Source organism: Glycine max, chromosome 16 (genome assembly GCF_000004515.6).
Source record: "Glycine max cultivar Williams 82 chromosome 16, Glycine_max_v4.0, whole genome shotgun sequence".
NCBI classification, from domain to species: Eukaryota; Viridiplantae; Streptophyta; class Magnoliopsida; order Fabales; family Fabaceae; genus Glycine; species Glycine max.
The window spans coordinates 31,986,798-32,009,204 of NC_038252.2; the positions used below are offsets into that span (position 1 = coordinate 31,986,798).

The following is a 22,407-nucleotide window of genomic DNA, read 5'->3' on the forward strand; positions in this document are numbered from 1 at the left end:
GCGTTCTTTGAGCCTAGTTCTTTTCGCGAGTTTTTGTTAAAATTGGTGATGCGAGCACATTATTCTTATTTTTATTACTGTTAGTGTTAAGTAAAAAAATGTTCTAATATAATTTTGTTATTATCTCTAACAAAAAGGACATTACTTTTTTTTTTAGAGGAAAGAGGACACTACTTCACGCCAATAAAAAGTAGAAGTTTTTAAGCTATATATCAAGGTCACCCTTCAGCAAACACTAAAGCACAATAACTAAACCTTCCTTCTACACAATCAAAAACAATTTCAAGCTTTCAAATTTGTTAAAAGTGAGAAAAATTGAATAGGAGTATGTTTATATTTTTCAACAATAAACAACGATGAAATATTAGCGACTTTTCGTTTCTAAAATCTAAATGCATATGCTAGTCATCCTGGAAGCATGTGATACACCAATTTGAAACAATCCATATTACTTTTGGTGTGTGATATTTTTCAGTAATTCTTAAATCTTGATTTAAATAAAAATTATATAAAAAAAACAAACTTTAATTAGTTCAAATTAATAAAATACTTATTATCTATTTACTTTTTTTCCATCCCGCTTATATGTCTATATATCCATCCTGTCTTCATTTTCACTTTTCATCACAACATTAATCACATTTATCTTCTTTCTTTCTATCTTTTCTCTTTAATTTTGATCTCTCTTGTCTTTCCACCACAATCCCACCTTATTTAAATATACAATTAATATCATTATTCGTTACCCTTTAAGTTATAGTTTAGAAATTTTCAAACAGAAAAGAAAACCAAACATTCAAACCTGTTATTAGTATTTAGTATTAAAGACGAAACAGAGTTTGCTGAACTTCCTTTCTTCAAAAAAGAAATTTTGAGTTGACAAACTAATAAAAGGAAGTTAATACTAAATTCACAATATTTGAGTTTGTTTGAATTAACGTAAGTTAAACTTATCATAATTTTTTTAAGCAATAAATATTTGCTTTTGTAGCAAACTTACCATGCTTTTATCTAATTATTACTTCTATATATATATCATGATGAGTTTAATCCAAAGTCAATCCAAACACAGCTGTAAAAATAAAATTTGGTTGAACTTAACTTTTGATGTAATCTAGAGTTGTCTACCTTCAATGGAAATGAAAAAATGAAATAACTTTGAAGTAAACTTCATTCAATTCAACTAAAAAAAACTATTAGTAGGTGCAACTTTATATAACAAGTAAACTTCAACTTAGAAGATAGTCACAATCTAAATTGATCATGAGTCAGCAATGTGAACTGTGGAGAATCAAATTTTTGGCGTTTAGCACAGGTCAAGTTCTGACGCAAGTTATACACAGCTTGAATAATTATTATTATAAGTGCTGCATTATGTGCAACAGCTTTCAGGCAAAGCTGCTTTCAGTTTAATCTCTATGTCTCTCAGCCTTACATCTAAAATATTATCAAATGTCAGATGCCAGATTCTCACATCCCATCCACATCTCCTTGCACTTGTCACTCACAACACAACACAGCAAAAGCTACTTTTTCATCTCAACACCCAAAACAAAACTTGCCCATTAGGAACACCAGAGAGAGGGAGACAAAAGTGCTAAATATATATATATGTAGCAATTGGTATAGAAAATGAGATTTGGATTGGAATGGTTTCCCCAAGCAAATAAAATTAAATTAAAAATAAAAAAGACAAGCCCTCCTCAAAATTATCATAAAGCAGTTAACTCACAAGCCTCCAACCCCATTGATCCTACCCAACAAAGAAAATCCCAATGTCATAATTGGTGTCATTTCATTTCTCTAGTGTGTGGTATCTTTTTTCTTAGCATGTGTCATCTTTGTTGTTCCCATTTCCATTCACCAAGAGCCCTTTGCTTTCTTCATCTCTCTCATTTTCCTTATTCCTAAGCCCATTGCAACTACCCATTTCAATCCTAGTGAGCTTCTCAGCCTTCAAAGCCTCAGCTTCCCAATCTGTCCTCACCAACACAACATAGAGGATTGACACAGCACATGCCACCTGGGCCGACAGAAGCCCAAACCAAAGCCCACTGAACCCCACCTTGAACCAAAAGGCCAGGCCCACGGCCACTGGGGTGCCCACAAAGTAGAATGAGCCTAGGTTTATGTGGGCCCCAATACCAGGTCGGGCCGTGCCACGAAGGATCCCACAGCCCGTGGTTTGTGGACAGTTCCCAAGCTCACACAGGCCCATAATCGGCATGACTGATGCAACCAAGGCTTTTACGGGCTCGTCGTTGGTGAAAAGCCCAGCCCACCTTTGACCCAATATCACAGTCCATGTAACATTGATGAAGCCTATCACAAAAGCACATCCTAAGGCAACCGTTGCTGCTAGTTTTGCCTTGTATGGTTTCCCAGCTCCAAGCTCATTCCCTACCTGCATTAATTGCATTGAAAATGTGAAATTCCTTAGTGTATGCTTGGATTTCAGTTTAAAAAAATAAAAGTTTTTTTACTTTTAAAACAATAAATTTTTCTTTCTTTATTTTATACAAATTCACAATTGTATTCTGTAACTCTAATATACAAGCATAGCCTTATTCTAAGTGCTTCGTGGCAAATTTCACGTGGGTATAATTCAAATTGTACATCATACCAATGTTATGTGCAAGTTTACTTTTGGTGCAGCAAACAGAAATATACCAAGTTATCAAGTACACCAACTAGTTTGATGGGTCCCACCAGAAGAGTGGAGTCCATTGGCGATTTGATGGTTAAATTATGTGGTCAAATGGAAATCTATGATGGACCTTGTATGCAAGCCTAGCAGAAATGCACTTACTTAGAAGTAATTAATTAGTTTTTAATTTTGTCTGGTCACATTGCAAGTGTGACCTAACTGGGTCCATGTACTGCTATTTTTCTTTACAGTTTACACACCCTGAATGTCTCGTCTGATCAGATAGAGATAGGGAAAAGACCTACGGTTGCCAGTAATTTCTCATGATCTCTAACAAACCATTGAAACAGTGGAAAAAATAAAAATAAAATAAAAAATGATCCAACCTACTACTACAACTATCTTCCTGGTCGTGATCATCATCATCATTATTTATCAACACCATCATCATGATTCCAACCTATTTTTATACACCTCCTTTAACAAATCAATAATATTGTGAAAAAAATAAAAATAAAACAAAATCAAACTTTATATTATTTATTGTATCTTTTATGTCCCTGCCTCAAAGGTTAAAGCTATGCTTGGTGGTTTGTTTAGGATTGTTTTCACCACAAAAGTTAAAATGCACATGTGGATGAAGACAATTTAATGCCTTCCAAATATGTTTTGTCAAAGAAAATGTAAAGCATCTTATATAAAGAAACATGTGTACAGCTCAATCAATACTATGTTTTAAGTGTTTAGGTAAACAAAAAATAGAAATAACATTATGAAAGAATATAAGAGCAAGCCAAGTATTTTGGAAGCAGTCATGGGTTATATATACACTTTTCTAGTGTAACCCAATAAATAAATAAATAATAAACCAAAAAAAATCAAAATATGCCTAGTATTTACTTCCATTTTTGCAAAATAATGCAAGTACACAAAAAAGTAAGCTAATAGATCAACCTATCATAGTACTAGTATTTACTACCATTTATGATAGGCCAGATACATTAAATTTAAAACCAAATAAGAAATTGCAAATTTGAATTTATCCCCTGCTGCTTTGCCTTCAAACCCCATTCCACATAAGCCAACTTGCTAAAAGTAAATGGTTCCTTCCTGCTCTCAAGTTCTAACACCAAATCACAGACACAAAAAGTGGGAAAAGAACAAACTAGCCAAGCCACCTGCACTCTGCACACCACTCTCTAGTCCCTATCTTCCCCTGTCTCAACCAACCCAACTGGTTAAAAAAGGTAAAAAAATGAACTGAACATGGTCAAACAAGTCTTCCTATCCTCTTTGGGAACACTGTGTTATTTAAATAGGACAATGATAACTGAACACTTGTATATTTCATATTTTCAATTGACATATTGCATTTTTCTCGCTTACTGCTGATGATATTATATGACCTATCTAATGCAGTTAAGTTTGTAAAGTTTGTACACACTTACACAGTCACTGTATTTATAACAGTCGAATAAAGATCAAACAATTCAAATTTTAAATGGACTTTTTAACCCTAATTTTTAAAGAAAAATATGAAACATCTTATCAAATCATCATGAGATAATTCTGAAGCTGTGATTGGTTTTCCATCTTGGGAGCTCCAAACTAAGTTTCGATGATAAACTCATTTTGGTGACATATGTAATTACCTCCAAAAGTATGTATGCACTAAAAAAAATTTGTCCGACCATTCAGTTTTGCAAAACTAAGACTTAAGTTGTTTTTATAAATTCAATTTGCAAATTTTAATCAAAACATTAACTGAATCGATGAATACGTGTGAACAATGAAAGTTTGACTAGATATCTCTCCCTAGGTATAGGGAGAGTATCCATGAATATTTTGAATACAATATAGTGTAGTATATAGTATAGTGGAGAGAGAGAGAGAGAGAGAGAGAGAGACTCACCCTGGCAGAAACACAGCCTGCAAGTGCCATTGGGACAGTGTACATCATGCTAGTTGTCTGAATGAGAATACCAGTGGCAGCCACAGCCAGTGTTGGACGTGGCAAGTACCCAGCCAGCACAGTCACAATCTCGTACCACCACCACTCCAAACATATCATAAGGCAACTAGGCACAGCAAACCCCATCAACTGCCCCAACCCAGAGCACACCACTCCCCCACCACCACACCGCCACTTCAGCACCACCTCCCTCTTCCTGCACACGCACACATACCCTGCCATCAGCACCACCATGTTTAGATTAGTCATCACTGAAGCCATGGCCACCCCTGGTACCCCAAGCCCCATCACCACCACCAAAAGATAGTTCAATGGCACATGGAACAAAACAGCCACAAGGGAGCAATACATCATAGGTTTGGTCACTTTTTGTGACCTCAAAAACACCCTTAAGGGTTGTAGTAAGGTGTTTGTTAAAAGGTCTGGGAGAGAGTAGAAGCAGTAGAGTGATGCCATTCCTGTGATGGCACTGTCTTGGCCCATGAAAAGCATGATCCTTTCGAGGTTCAGCCACAGGAGGCTTATGGGGACTATTGCCATGAGGAGGATGAGGACCATTCGTTGGAGAGAGAGAGAGAGAAGGTCCCAGTTTTTGCTACCAAAGGCTTGGCTGCACACAGGTTCTAGGCCTGCTGCAAGACCCACAAGAACAGAGTACCCTGTTATGTTGGTGAAGCCTATGGAAAGTGCACCACCTGCTAGCTCTAGGCTTCCAAGCCTACCCAAAAAGAGAACAGAAACCACTGCTCTCACAAACACCAACATGTTCATAGCTGTGATGGGTAGAGCCATGCCCCACAGCTCCTTCATCTCTTCCATCACCTACTTGGCAACACAACATCACATGACTAGAACACAAATAAGAAAGGATAAAAAAAAAACTCATTTTTAAAACAATAGTCTTTTTCTTTTTACTGGCATCAAGGTTCTAAATTACGGTTAAGGTCACAATAATTTCGTCATGTTCTTTGATATTGTGGGAAATTACATACACACAAATGTGGTAAGGTCTATGTGATCACCACAGGTTGTTTTGCAGTAGCAGACACTCGAAAAACCTTATTGTTGCGAACGAAATCGCGCGAACCGGTTTTTAAAAAGCCTTGACTTGATTTTAGCATCATGGTCGAGTATCTCTAAAAGAAACTACTCTTTTTCTCTTACAAAATGTGTTTCCATGGAGAAGTAAGTAGCAACATGAGTTTACCTGAGAGGTTGTGGGGAATTTGTGGGAAAAGAAATCATGGTCCTTGTTATCTCCCATTCTTCTTGACCAATATATGTATGTGTTGTTGTTCTGCAAAAGGGTGGTGAATCAAACAGTGTTGAAAGAACTTAGAAGAGAAGAAAGACTACTTTTGACAAAACCTATTGAGCAATAGTAGTAGTAGCTTCATATAGGGGAGAGTGAAGAAAGAAAAGGAGATGAAAACAAAATAAAAATAGGGTCTACAATGTTTCATTATCATATCTATCTATCTATTAATCCCATGAAAGCAAGAATGAGAAAAGGGCATGCTGTATGTAACAACCAAACCAACCTTTTTTTTCTCCTCCTTATGCTCCTTCTCTCTAAAAACTGAAAAAAGGGGTGAAGCAAAGGGTGTGTGACAAGAAAGAAATGCTATGAGGGAAAAGGGGGGCACTTAAGTAGAGCAACCAACATAAACAGTGTGGTATAGTATGGCTCAAATACTTGAAAAAAGTTTCAGTCTTTCACTAATTCTAAGTATTTGTCAAAAGGTGTAAAAATAATTAAACATGAAACGTAAGGTCAATAATAATAATAATAATAATAATATAGTTCTAACGTAATAGTAATAGTAATAATAAGAATAATAATATGCGTTCTAGCATGCTCTTATGTAACACACTATTTTGGTGATGTGAGAGTGGCTCTTAATTTATATTGGGAAAGAGGGAAGTGGATACAAACTTGTTAGTGTCTGTTTGGGAATCAATTAGGAACTCCGTTTTACATTTTCCAAAGAAATTTCCCACTTTCCAAAGCTATAAACGTGATTGGAGCAAATTCAAGCTTTTACGTTCAACATAAATGTAACTTTAATACAAACATATCCTTATTGTTGTGGCGGCGTCCCAGAGTGCCAAAGGTTGAGAGAGAGAAAAAGAAAGTGAGATATGAATCTTAAGAGAGAAAGTGACAGGTTGAAAGGCAGAGGAAGGGGGTTTTAAAACTTTATTATTATTATTATTATCATAAATAAATTGTAGCATCAAGTTTTTGGTAACAGTGAATGCACACTAAAGGAGGAAAAAGGAAAACGTAGAAAGAGCGAGAAAGATTTGGTAACGGTGGATTATTGTTGTCTTTTTTATATTTAATTTTTTATTTTTTATTACTTAGTGGAATGAAATTAAGCGTTTTGTTCTTCATTTTTGTAGTCAAGTCTCCTTTTTGAATATGCATTTATGCGTTTAAAAGAGTTTTATATAACTGATAGTCTTGATTTTGACAAAAGAATTTTAATTAGAATTATATTTAAAATAAAGTAATCTATATTTTTATTTTTATTTTAAATAAGTTAATAACAAATTTTATATAAAATTTTAACGATTTAATTTAAATATACTCGCATTATAAAAAGTTTACGTCATCTTCTAATTCATGTATGGTATGATTTCTTCCTTTTTAATAACTATTTTAACAATGTAAGAGGAGAGTCTATAGTGATTTTTAATAATTCATAATATAAAAATCTTGAATTTGATTCCTCTTAAATAAGAAGAGTGAAGAGTGAGATAAAGTTCAATGATAAATATTAATTACAAAATTAATAATTTGATATTGTAACTAGTTGTTGATTGTATAACAATTGGTGAGTATATTTTATTTTCTAAAGTATGTTTTTTTCATTTTAGAGGAGAGAAAAATCTAAAAAAAAATATTACTAATGTTAAAATTAGACTCAAATTCTTTTAAAAAAATTATATTACTAATATTAATTAAAAAAATTAAACAAACACAAATTGTATAGGTAATAATTGCTACTGAGCACTTGCTCAATTTCTTTAATTAACTTGGACCATAATCAGAATATAATTTGAAATACCTTTTTAGAAAATACGTACTAACTTAATATTAACATTATGTGTTCTAAGACTAACTACAAGGATTCAACCATATGATTTTTGTTCTTGTGGTGTGATTCTTTTGTGAGTGTATAATAAATGTTAATTAATAGTTTGTTAATGGAAGAGATTTAAATTCACAATCTTTCTCAATTCTCAAGATAATCTTATAACTCATACTAAAGTTTTTTTTTCTTATATAGTCACACTCAAGTTATAGTTTGACACAGTAATTGATTCAAATGGTCTAGTAATCAATGGTTTTCTCTAGCATCATAACCCTTTAATGATGATAAAGTATCTCTTCAATGAAAATGTGTGGATCTTGTGATGTGGTGTCAATTAGTGTGTGTTTGGTTAAGATACAAATCGATTTTGAGACAAAAATCGTGGTATGATTGTGAATTTTGAGAAACAACTGCATTGTTTTGGTTCCATCAAAGAGTTGGTTACGATTATTTTCCACCATGTCGTCATCCCATACTCAAAACTTAATATTGTGACATGTAAGACTTTGTTACGGCAAGAATTACTTAGTCCGACCATAGTATAGCAATATGATTAGTAATAATAGGTAATAAGGTAGTGGCATTTCTTATACAGTTAGAAAATTGGGTCATTAGGTTACAATGGTCAAACTAAGTGTTAAACCTTATTATTTCTCCTAACGGTCAAGTTAACCTTTACCATTTTTGTTTGTTTTACATTCAAAATTTTAGATTTATTCAACAAGACTTTCATTAGTTGAAATTAGGAACTAAACCATTGGTACATTTTTCATGAAGAAACTTTTTATTATAAATAGCTGGATTTTTTTTTATTAAGAAATAGCTGGATTTTCTTGCAATGGAATGGGATAAAAAAACATAATAATGATTGAATCCAGTGATAAAAAGAATCACATGTTTGTATGGAAGAATACATTTAAAATTTTTAAACAAAATAATAGCTAATAAGATTTATTTTGTGAGAGTTAATTTTACTTTAAATAAACAATGATCTGTTTCTTCAAAATGTAATATCTAAATATTTCGAACCTTTATTAAAATAAGCTTTATTTTGTAATTATTTCAAAAAAAAATATTTATCTATTTTTATTGTCAATTTATAATCGGTTAAAGAAAAACATTTTTTTATGGTATTTAAGAAAAAGTTTAACATCTTTTATTCATCCACATCGTAAAGATAGTACCCTAGACTCTCAATGTCTTTTCTGTGATTATGGTTTGGAGGATCCAACTATAACCCACCCGACTTTAATAAAATTAGCTCTGTGGATACATTTGTGGATAGGTATAAGAAAATAATAATAAATTTTTTACTTTTTCTTAATGATTATCTCTCTTTCAAAATAATGATAACGAATTAAAACAAAAATTATGTTTAAATTATAATATTTACTATTATTTATATATTTCAATTATATTTTATAACGAAAATTCCTATTTATTAATTTATTAACTATTGTTTTAAAAATGGTGATTAACAAGATTTATTTTTCTCTTTAAACAAATTCTTGAATTTAAATTTCATGAATAAAAAATAATAATCCAGAAAAAATATTTTCTAAACAATATTAATGATTAATCATTAACAAAGTCATTAATACTTCATATAAATAAGAAAAATGCTAAAAACATAATTTCTAAAACATTCTTTTAAACACACTCTTGCAGGATTTAAATTCATTAGAAAATACAAATTTTGATATTTGATAAGTCTCTATTTTATTTGATAAATCTCTTCTAATTTTATAATTTAAAATAAATTTTAACCAATAAAAATATTTAAAAGAATGTGTTAAAATATGTGCGGATAACATTCCTTGGTAATGACATTGAAATTTTCTCTCAAAAGTAAAAGCATAACCATTTTTTTTATTCATAAAAGCATAACAATTTATGTCTGGATAATTTGTACGTTTTCTTATTTAATACGCTAGAGTAATACTACTAATAAAGTTTTTTTTTTTTCATTTTAAAGGTATTTCTACTTTGGGCACTCCAAACATAAGTGTTTCTATATTCTGGCCAAAATTATGTTTCAACTTTTAATTGGATAAAAAATTGTTATTTTTCAAAAGAATACTTTCTGTCTTTGCTGAAAGCATTTTAGAGCAACACGATTGATTTGCTTGTACATTCGGAATACGTTATTGATAAGGATCTTTGTTGATGCATCAATCTTTCAATTATCCATAATAAGGCTTCAGTGTCCAAGAAGTGAAGAATCATTGTTTTTTTTAGGATGTGAAGAATATCGTTTGTTGTTTGTTATTTACAATAATGTTACGGAAAATTACAATTCTTTTTTTAACTCAATCATAAGAATATTAAGAAATAGCAAGTGAATTATTATAAATTTTTTTATATTATCTTTGATTCCTATAAATAAAAAAATATTATGAAAAATTACAATTCTTTTTTTTAGCTCAATCACAAGAATTTTGACAAAGACATATACTTTATCGATCAACATAAACTGTCAATTTTAAAATAGTTGAACAATTTTAAACTTCATAATATAAAAGAGCTTGTATGCTATTACATTATTTAATATTCAAATATTTTTCTTCAAATATAATTTTATTTGAGACACAATCATATGTTAAATATAAATAACTCTACCAATAAATTTTGAAACTTAATTCATTACATTACGAGATTAACATATTGTACTAAATTCAACTTGGTTAGTATTACAGTATCTAGTTATAGCATGTGTCTGGGTGATGTATGGATCAAGATGAGTAAATAAAATAGAAAACAAGGGAAAAAAGATAATTCAAACAAATTAAATTTAATTAGATAAGTTAATATTGACAAATATTTTGTCAAATTGACACAATTATACTTAGTCAACATGTGAATCCAATTTGGTAGTCATAGATAAATTTTGATTAGTATTATGCTAAATTTGAAGTAAGAAAGTGTTGTTTCTACATCGATTAGTCAACTTGACATGAAATTGTGCATCTAGGATATAAATCTAAACACACTACAAACTAAATCAACACTTTTTAGTTTTATAATTAAATTGTATCGTTTTATATTTAAAATATTTTTAAAATATATAATGACATTACTATTTTATATTCTAAATCAAAATTAAGTGTCACGGGATCTAACTCAAGTTAAACTGAGTGTATGAATGACTGAAAACCTACTCCCACATATTAAAAAAACAAAACTAAGTTGAATATATATGGTTAATTGAAATTCAATTATAAATTTTTTTCATAAAAATTGTAATCTCTAAATTTGAACTGATTATTATAAGATGTATACTTTTTGTTTCTATGAATGTTTTGATAGAAGGGTCTCATAAAAAGAAAAAATTAGAAAAAGGTGGGTGATCAATTGTATCGTGATAATAAAAGTTAGTAATACTTACTTTTTAAAACACATTTTTGTTCTTATTATTAAATAAAATTTATTAGAAATTATAAAATTTTGTTAGTAGCTACTCCTGTGTTCAAGATTTATAACATGATCAAAACAATATATTAAAAAGTGTATTATTAACTTTCTCCTAAATAAGAACAAAATAACTATATATTTGACAAATAATATTGTTAAGGGATCTAAGTTAGTTGAGTAAAGTGTATGATTTATTGTAAATTTCTGACATTATTTTTTATCTCACAGCTTAAAAAAGACAATTATATGTTTTGATGAATAATGTTGTTATCTTAAATTTAATAGCAATTAATAAATGTGTAAATATTTCATTTGGTTTGTCATATATCCTTATAATCAATTGGGGGAAGGATATGCTACATAAGCAACACCACAAAATAGAAATAATGGAAGAACAAAAATTTAACATGGTCTATCACCTATTGATTACATCTATGAAAATATGTCAATAAATATTCATTATCTCAATTAAGATTATAAGTTTCTAAGACAACATGAAAAAACTCTCGCTATTTAGCACACCACACCCCTTCTCAATTTGGTGGTATCTTCTCTATTCACGAGAATCCCCTTTTATACATCTTGTATACTAATCTTAAAATGAAACTAATGACATTCTTTATAATTATTTTTTGAGCCTGAAATTATTTCCTATCTTGAATTGAAATTATTTTCTCTCCTGAATTTTATTTATAAAAAAATGATGACATCCTAAATTTAAAAGATAAAAACAATATCCTCGTCTTTACTAAAATAAAATCTAAAGATTTGAATTGAAAATTTGAAATGTTCTCTAAGTAGAGTCTTAACCAACAATGGTGCCATAAGTGAAATAGAAAATGAAAGAGAATAAGAAATGATATAGACTAGATTTTATCATATTAAAGAGTTGATTAAATTGACTCGCAAGTCCTTATACTTTTACTAAATTTTCAAAAGATCTTAATTTAATAAAATGGTCATTAAGGTATAAAAAAACACATCAAAAAGGAATTTTCAAAATAAATTTTTATTTTTATATTTATCTTTATATATAAGACAAAGATTTTGGAGTAATTAATTTCTCGCTCAAAATTGAAATATTAATGGTATTTTACTGTAACGCATTTATTACATATTTACATGTAATGATTGTTTTAATTCATTTTGGTATATGTCAATTTTTCTAATATAAATTTTTATATGTACATATTTCTTAATTCCTTTGATAATACTTTTATGAATTGAATTTTTTTTTAACCATGATAATGAGGATATTTTGTTCTCCCATATGGAATCCAAAAATATTCTTATAAGCTTCAATTTTATGGATCCACCATGACACTAAATATGAGACTTAGTTTGTCCTATAACTCATAACATCCCTCCATACATAAGAGTGTATTTTGTGAAAATTAAACTCAAGTTATTGGGTAGCCAATTCACAATCTCTTTGAATGAAAAAAATGATGAATAAAATAAGGATAAATAGTTATTTTTGTCTCTAAATGTGTAATTCGTTAACAAATGTATTCCTGAAAGATGACAATACAAAATTTAGTCCCTGAAAAGTCTAAGAAGTACGACAAATATATTCGGCCGTTAACTTTCATCCATCACCGTTAATAAAATAGCCTACGTGACACAGATAAAGCAATTTATCGCTGAAATGATTGTCAATATGACCATGCTAACTAGATTAGACGAAAAATGTTAGTAAGAAATGTCAATGTTTTTTTGTTGGATGAAAATGTCAATAAGATATTATTTTTGGATGTAAATGTCAGTAATATTTTGTTGGACGAAAATGTCAATATTTTTTTATTAGAAGAAAATATCATTAATTTTTTTTAACCTAAATGCTAGTACGTTTCATTGAACTAAAATATCAATAAGTTACCATTATTGGATGAAAATGTCAATCATTTTTTGTTGAACCTAAATATTAGTATATTTCTATTGAATTAATTTGTAAGACCCGAAATTTTGTTTCATTTAAAGGTAAAATATACTTTTAGGATAAGACGAAAAATCAAGAAAATATTATATGAGAAATATGTCTCTATGTTGACAATTAGAGATGACCACGTATGAAATATATAAATGTTTAGTATAATATTTTAATTTTAATTAAATTATTTATTTTAATCTAAGATTTTAATTCAATATATGGGTTAGTTTGTTTAAAATTAAAAAAATTATTTTTTTAAAGAAATAGGTAGAATTTTCTTAAAAAGCAGAAAATTTTGTATTAAAAAAAGTATATCTATGATAATTAGTAAATACCAATTTAATAATATATTCATTTGTTAGTGTTGTTAACAATTAAGTGTAACTTTGATAATTAATAAATAAGAAAAAGCATATTTAATTTTGGAAAACATAAGAATATCATGAAACGAGTTGGTTCATATATAATATTTCAACGTATAATATTTTACTATTATATAATAATTCTTCATATTTCTTAATACAAAATGTCTCTAAATAAACTAATTGGTCAGATCGACAAAGCTTATATGAAGGCCAATCAGGCCTAAAAAATAGGCCTGCATCAATTAATAGGCCCATACTTAAACTGTAAAATGATAAAGTAGGTTAAGTTAAACTTAAAATAAAATTCGACTCAACACGTATCATTTTCACTCCTAATCACCGAAAATACAATAGTATTTTTTTTATTGCTCAAACAACAATAGTATGATCAATAATTGTATGATAAATGACAATAAGTTCATCTTTTGATTTAAAAAGAAGTAAAAGGGGAGACAAATGGATCAAACGCTTGGTTCTGCCCTATCCTCTTCTGAATATTTAGAGGGTTCAATTTTTGTTTGTTTTTCCCATATCAACTATTTTTTTTTTATGAATTCAGATTTGCTTTTAGAATTTCTTTTTTCTTCTTCTTGTTTCTATTTGATGCTGGAATCAGAATCGTCTAATTTGACTAATCTTTAGTTCGTCTACTCCTATATATATAGTTTTTCCATTTATGATTTCTTTGACTTTATATTTTTATGGAATTTTAGTAGTCAAGAATTAGTTAAATAATAGAAAAAGAATGCCTAAATTAAGAGAGATAATCAAATGAGAAATAGAACTCATTAAAATTTTTAATTTTAAATAAATTAAAGGCTTAAATATCTTTTTTGTTCTTATAATTTATTTTTTTTTCCATTTTTGTCTTTATATTTTTTTTTCATTTTAGCCATTGCAAAATATGTTTTTTTTTTGTTTTTCATCTTTAAAATACTTTATATAATATTTTTTCATTATTCAAAATATTTTTTTACTGATCAAAGTGCTATCTAAAACACTTTAAAGACAAAAAATAAAATAAACATATTTTGTAATAACTAAAATGAAAAAAATTACAAAGACATAAATGAAAAAAATATTAAATTACCGAGACAAAAAATCATTTAAGCCTAAATTAAAATGTGAGAACGAAATAGTGTGCGTATCATTTTTGATAATGGAATATGTACTTGTCACTTTAGTTGCCCTAAATCAAAGTACTAGCAAAAATTGAATTTAATTAATTTGAGTTTAATTAATTAATACATTAAAGCAAAAGTGCATGCAAATTTTTAAAAGATTAAATATTATTATTTATAAACATGAGTAAAACATTCAAGTAACCTCTTAGATATAAGTACCACTTAATTAGAATTTTATAATTCAAGCATAAAGCATATTGCCATCAAATACATATAGTAAACAAATAAAATGGTTTCCAAAACTTTCTGCCCTACGTAAGTAAAATTAGTTATCATATCATCAATGTTTAAAAGATCAACATATGTTAATTTATATCATTTGTTTAAATGAAGTTCTTAGTCGTCAAAGGGGCAAGGAGTTATTCTATCCTGAACTTGTAGCTATCAGAACATTTTCTACTTGTAAAAAATATTGTCACACACTAACAATTAATAGTTTGATGTATCATATGTAGTAGATTTACTAAATCCATCGAGAAGTCGCTTATTCCTCCTATAGAACATATAGGGTTAGCATGGAGAGCTTCGGGCATTTCAGGCAGATATGCGAAACAACCCTACATGCCAATGCAAAAGCGAATTTAACTTATTGGGTTGACAAGACCTTCCTTTTGTATAAAGGTTTTGTGTTTAAAAATTACAGATTCCTCTTGTACATATATAGACACACATTTATTGTATTTTAGTAAAATCATTCTGCTCTTACTTTCGATTGAGAATCAACTTTAAAATTATTAAGTGAGGTTAATTTAGATACATGATCTATATAATTTTTTTGTTGACATTATTAATCAATTAAAAACCATTACAAATATAATTTGTAAAGTAATTATAGTATAAAATTAACGATTTTGGCATGTATATAACAATCTATGATTAAATATATGGATATAGAAAACCATTACCCTATTCTAACTAAATCCTTATAAAATTCGGTGTTTCTAACGTATAATGGTTAGAAAATAGGCGTTTGAAAGACCAAGAAAAATTTGAGGAATACCCAATTGATAAGGAAAAGCAATCAGAATTAGATTCGCTATTAACCACAATTTAATAATGCTCTACGTACGACATTATCTTTCATAGCAAAAGTTTACCTTTATTGATTACGATAATCATCATGATTGATGTCTCAGATTTTCATCATAAGGTTATTAGATGTATATTTTTGGCGTGTAGGTGGGTTTAGTTTAATTTAGTTAATATTTATGCATGGAAGGGTTAAAAGAACTTATGAAATTATAAACTCTCTAAAATGAAAAGCTAGACATAATTAATTAAGCCATATACGTACATTAATGTATTTGCTTAATTTCCACCAATCTTGGTTCAATTCCTTTTTCTTCCTTTAAAAAAAAAGGGCAAAGAAGGTGGCGATCTTGCATGCGTTATATATTGAATCGTAAATGAAATCATGTTGCATCACACTCTTTTTTTTTATATAATGTAATTAATAGACGCAGAAGGTGATATTCCCACTAAGTTACCTGCATGTTCTTTTAGAATTATAATAATAATCTTTAAACTTTTTTTTCTCAACCATGACATTGCGAAGGATTCCAAAACAGAAGTAACTTGAGCATCAATTCGCTAGCTTACTAATGAAACTTTAATATTATTTATGTGAGTGTTTAAGCATGTTAGGTAGAGAATGGAACTTATGCTAACTAATTCCAAAAGAGCTATTGTAAAATATTGCGAACAAAGTGGATTTCAAATTACGTGCCCTGAAAGAGAGAAAGGCACAAGCTTTATCCTCTTTGTCGTGATAGTAAAGATTATCATAATCTTAATATCATTGATGTCCACATGCATGTAAAGAAGAAACACAGATAGAATATATAATTAAATAAAATGCACATACTATTAATTAATTGACTGTATATAGTGAAAGGGTCGACCATCATGATTCTTGACTATTTTATGTGGATGAAATATATATATATATATATATATATATATATATATATATTTCTTATCGTAAGATATAAAAATTCTAAATCAGGGTTAATATTAATAATGATTTAATCACATAACTACTTAAAAAAGTTATTCTCTCATAAGTCAAATATAAGAAAAAAAATCTTATAATAAAATTAAATATAAATAAATTTAATTAATTTTATTTTATCTAGTGACATTTTTCATTTAATTATAATTCTAAAGTCATGTCAATAATGATTTTAGATTAACTGACATTAACGTTTGTGCATGACTATTAATCTTCAAATATAATTGAGTGTTTTATATTTATAATTCTTATTTTTCACATGAAGACTATTTCTTATTTAATATTATTTTTGTCTTTAAATGACTCTTTTAAAATTTTTTATACGACTATTTTTAAATTGTCTCTTGTATCAACACTAAAATAAATTATTTCTACTATTAATTATTTTTTAATTAAAATAATCTTAATTACTTTATAGTTTATGATAAATTCTATAACTTAAGCAGATAAATTCATTCTCTTTCTTGTGAGGATCCAAGAAAATGACCCGTACATATTAATTAATTGAATGAAAAGAGTGATATGACAAGTCCTAATAATTTTAATTAAGGATACTTTTGAAAAAGTAATATAAATTTTTAATATGTTTAATGCTACCAACTAAATTAACATTTTCTTAAAGAATATAAATTAATTAAAAGAGTTTTATAAATAAGAAATGAGTGAAACTAATACAATATCTTTATAGAAAAGAATGTTACTTCCTTTGTCTCATAATAACTATGATATAAGAGAAAAAAATTATTTCAAAAGAATTGTCGTTTTAGTTTTTTAATATAATATTAATTATATTTTTTTATATCTCTTATAATATTATTGATATGAGTAACAAAAATTTAAAATGAATTAATGATAATAACATTAATTTTATAAAATTAATATCATCTTTCATTTATTTATTAATTTTTATCTAAGATGGCAATTATAACTACCCGAGAAAGTAATATATATACATGATACCAATTCTTTCAGCATTTTTATTATTTATAAGAATAAAAAATAATATTAAAAAATTTATAATAACTCATGTTAATACCTCCTTTATGTATACAGAAACAGACAATAATCTCTTACTTAATTTTCCACTAGTCATTGTTTAACCCAATGCTGGAAAGTGATCTTTCTAAAGACTCATTTTATCATATTGAAAAGTAGCTTTGACCGAATAAAGCATTGTACATTCTTTTTTGTGCTTTGCGGTAGGTTCCATTGGAATGCACTTCGATATGTTTACATCTAAATCCAGTTTTGGGTCATACATTCATTATTATGTTTCTAAGCCATAAATATAAGATAAGTGTTGCATATATTTAAGTTTATTGGATTGCACTTCGTATTATATATATTTGACATGCATGATGAAGAATCCAGTCATTTTCTCAATTTACAAAATGGTTCTCAGATATGGTTAGTTTATTATTAATTAACTTTCTGCAACTAATTACACAGTTGATATATCTATACCTATAATATAAAATAAAAAATGCAAACATGCATTGGTATCATGCTATAAATTAAATGGTCGCGGAATCCTTCACTATAGATTTGATAAAACATGATGATGATATATATGTTCAGATTTAACCGAAAATTCCGAAGGAGATAAACACCAACATGAAAATGATTGATACCATGATGAATCGATATATCATTTGTTAGATGAATAAGGTGCAAAATATTAAAGACATTATGCGGAGACTTAATTATGTGGTGTAGTGGAATTTTCTCTATCTTAAAAAAATAGTACGTCGTGACAATATTTTTTTAAAAATCGGTATAATACGTAACAGTAGGTTTTTTTATAAAAAAAATATGAAAGAGAAAACCAACATGTACGTAGCAGTGTAACAATATGAGTGTGCTTGTTTTACATGTGAATGTAATATTTATATATTTGTTACAAATTTTTTAAAAATTATTCTTTATACATAACTTATTTTCAGAAATCTGTATCACAACATTTTTCTCATCTTCCTATTCCTATATATGTAAAAGGGCGAGAATATTCTCATGGGAATCAAGTTATTTAATTTCCACTTTTTTGGAAATATAATCAAATGCACGAAACAAACATATGTCTCCTAAAACTGTTAATTGTATCAGCAAAGATAATTTGGAAGGTAACATAATTTATTATGATTTAATATATTTCTAGAACATATTTAATGTATCTTTTCGTAAAAATTCATAGTAGTGTAAATATTATTTTTTTATTATAAATTCACAAATATTTTTTTTATAACTCATGAAACTGATGTTTAACATATGTAATTTTGAGCCTATAAAATTGTTGAATTTTCTTATTTTCAAATATATTTTTATTATAATACCCCCTTCCCATAAGATGTAAGTTTGATTTTGACCTTGTATGTGTCTATTATTTAATATTAATTTTGTGACACTAAAAAAATATATTTATAGATGTGAAATATATAATAAGTTTCTTTTAAAACTCAAATTAAATCCTAAGTCCTAAAATTTAATTAAAGTTTTAAAATAAGAGAAATCTAGAGACAATGCACTAATAATATAAAAATAGTTTTATACTATATTGTAATAAGAAATTATTATTTATGATAAATTTATTATTTTAATAAAATTATCTTAAAAGTCATATCAATGATGATTTGTGATTGAATAATAATGCAAAATTATTTTAGGCATCACTATTCATCTCTCCATCCTTGAAAAAGTAAAAAAGAGTGAAGTTATAATTCGAAATTACAACTCTTTCATGTAATAATTGATGAAATCGTATTCCAAAAATACAATAGATGACAACAATTTTTTTAAAGAAAAAGACAAAGTCGTGCATTCCTCCGTAATCCAATTTCCATTTTTTCCTCTAAAGGTTAAAATAATAACGACTCTCTAACTAAAAGTGTATCTCGTTTTTTTTTGTTGCATGTAATTTCAATTTTAGAAGTCCAATTCCACGTATATGACTCAACCTTCTTATGTAAATACCTTTTAGTTATAGCTAGTACTTGTTCAATAATTTTTCGAGCTAACTTGCATATTTATGCAGGTTAATAAGGGATCTGGAATTGGTACGTTCATGCAACTGTGAATGAACACCGTTGGATGAAGGAGGGACAGTTTTTAAATTTCAAATTTATATTTTGAAATTTAATTCACGAAATTAAATTATCTGTCTGATATGTTTATCTAATGGCTACAATTAGCTGACTATGTAAATATGTTAAATTTCCGAATGCAAGGAATGCGGTTTCGTTGATAAATCGTCTTTTTTTAGTAATCTTGAGTGTGAATAAAACTCTTGACACATAAGCCAAAATTCAATGATTACACTTGTTCCTTTCCTCCCTTTTCTCTTGATTTCCAAAATATATATTATTGAAACTGTTCCATGTCGTTTTGCTTAGCTAATTATCTTCAATTTCTAATAAAAATAGCTAAATATTTAATTAAGTTAACAATATTTAATGGGTGTAGATTGCAAATGGGAGTTCGACCATGTCACAAAACAGTTGTCGATCCTTATAGCATGAAATGTTATTCTTAATAGCAATTTCATCTTCTGTCTACATGTCACTTGTCAAAGTTGAAAATTTGATTGGACATTTAATCAAAATAGACTCTAATATCTTTTGAAAGAGACCCATTTTGATAAAAAAGAAGTTTTAAAAAGATGTAAATTAATAGAGCAGCCTGAGTTTATAAGAGACTTAGATTTGATTTTCATTTAATATATTCTTGAGAAAAAGAATGATGAATTATAAATGTGATTAAATCATAAATCGATAAATTAAGGATTAAAACTTGTAAGAATAATAATAAAATTCTAATTAAAAGGAAAAAAAAACCTAAACTAAGAATCATTGATTTTTCTTCACATTAGACTTTTAAAGTGGCTAAGTTTAAGCTATCTAAACATCTTGTGATATGCGCATGCTCTATTCCCCCATAATCAAAACAATTCAATCCATCTGCTACATGAAAATCCCACATTAATGATTAATGAATATCAAAACAAAGTGCTGGATTAATTGAAGAGAAGTGATACATGTATACCAATTTATATAATATTATATTTTGTGTTTATTTCTCTCTTTTATCTTATAATTTATTATATTTTAAATTTAAATTTATCTTTCTTTTCTTTCTCTTAGTTGAATGATGGAGTGACATGTTATCCATTGGCAGAAGAAGCTCATGTTAGAGTAAAATTTCTGATGCGTGTCCACCCGCAGAGGATGCCCTACCTATCCATATTGATCAAATGATTGCGTGCCATATGGTCATCCATAACCTTCTGACTTTGTTGCATAAAGTGCATTCTGCAACCGTTGTGCATACTGAAGATACTCCTAGCCAACTTTGACATTGTTGCCATAAATTTAGGCACCAACTAGTAGGTATTATTTTTCCTCCGTCTCTCTCACCACAAAGATCCATAATTTTAATTCCCTCAATGCACAAATTACTTATAAATATCTGTGGTTTAGTGCCTCTTTGAGAATCCCAATGGGTTTTTCAACACTTGGTCAGGGATGAACGGAGCACGAGATTACTAACTCCAATGCTTGTGTTAAAAGTATGGCTTGTTTATTATGTGTCCCTCCTTAGCCTTGTATTATTTGCAAGATGTCCCACAAAAAAATATTACTAGTTTGTTTCTACCCATTAACCAGAACAAACAAATTCAATCTATAAAGTTTGCTGCCAATGATCTAATTACCATGAAGAAGAGTGTGAAAAATTATTGCTCAACTAAAGAAGCGTGGACAAAAAGGCAGACAAAGCCAAGAATTAAGGAGGGTTTCAGATACTTCAGAAGTATCAGAAGCACATGTGGACTAAGTCCAATATTAAAGAAAGTCCAAAATTCATGTCATGGGCTCCAACATTGTGAAGGCCCCCAGACCAAAGAAACAATTGCCAAGGCCCAGTTTTCTTTCTAGCTATTTGCCAATAGATTAGATTGGAGACCACTTTCTGGGTAGAAAAACAACAAATTTTTTCTCTATAGGTCGATTAGTCCATGCCACAGTTTAGGTAATTGCTACCTGCATCTCCTTCCTGTACCTAATCTAGAACCTAAAGTTACATTTTGAATTAATCTAAAATGCAACTTTAAGATTAATCCGAAATGTAACTTTACATTCTAGATTACCGAAAAGACTAATCTAAAATGTAATTTTGCATTCTAGATTAGCTTTTCCGGAAGCTTAAAAAGTTGCAGTCTAGCATGTCCATTGAAAAAAAAAGGATTGGGCTGTTTTAAAGTACATGCTGCACTTTAGAGGTAAATTATATACATTCTAACTATTCATAAATATCCCTTCTACAAAGCAATACCTTATTTAACCATTCCTCATTACACATGCAAAACAAGAAACACAAGACATGTACTAAAATCATGATATTCAGAATAGAAGCTCTTTTACTTTCTCTTACCCTCTTGACCATTATATTAGTTGTTGCCATCTCTCCAGGCTCAACCCTTCAGGCTTCAGACACAGGGTCTGCATTTTCTTCAAGTTCAACCCCCAACTTCTTCTCCTTGGATCAGGGACAAACATAAAGAGAGAATACTTCATCCTTTATATTGTCAGAAACATAGAGAAACTACATCCTCATTCCTCTCTTATGGTAATTAATTGTATGAATTTTTTCGAGGCAATAATTAATTGTATGAATTGAATCTAAATAAAATTTTTGAGGACTGTTTATTTGGAGTAATAGGGAAAGGTTGAGTAACGCTTTTAGATGAATTGGTTATTTTAGTTAATCTTAAATTGACTAACTAATTTATTGATCAA

The 22,407-nt window shown here is 28.5% G+C and overlaps 1 protein-coding gene across 1 annotated transcript; it reads right to left on the minus strand.

Annotated features, from left to right (window-relative positions):
* Nucleotides 1-1,653: 1,653 nt before the first annotated feature.
* On the minus strand, nucleotides 1,654-6,489 carry LOC100800364 (protein DETOXIFICATION 54). Its single transcript, XM_006599387.4, has 4 exons — nucleotides 6,161-6,489; nucleotides 5,827-5,916; nucleotides 4,560-5,441; nucleotides 1,654-2,404 (listed from the first exon to the last, which is right to left on the minus strand). The coding sequence occupies exons 2-4, from the start codon at nucleotides 5,881-5,883 to the stop codon at nucleotides 1,826-1,828; spliced, it is 1,518 nt and encodes a 505-aa protein (XP_006599450.1). The 5' UTR covers nucleotides 5,884-5,916; nucleotides 6,161-6,489; the 3' UTR covers nucleotides 1,654-1,825.
* Between the last annotated feature and the right edge of the window lie 15,918 nt (nucleotides 6,490-22,407).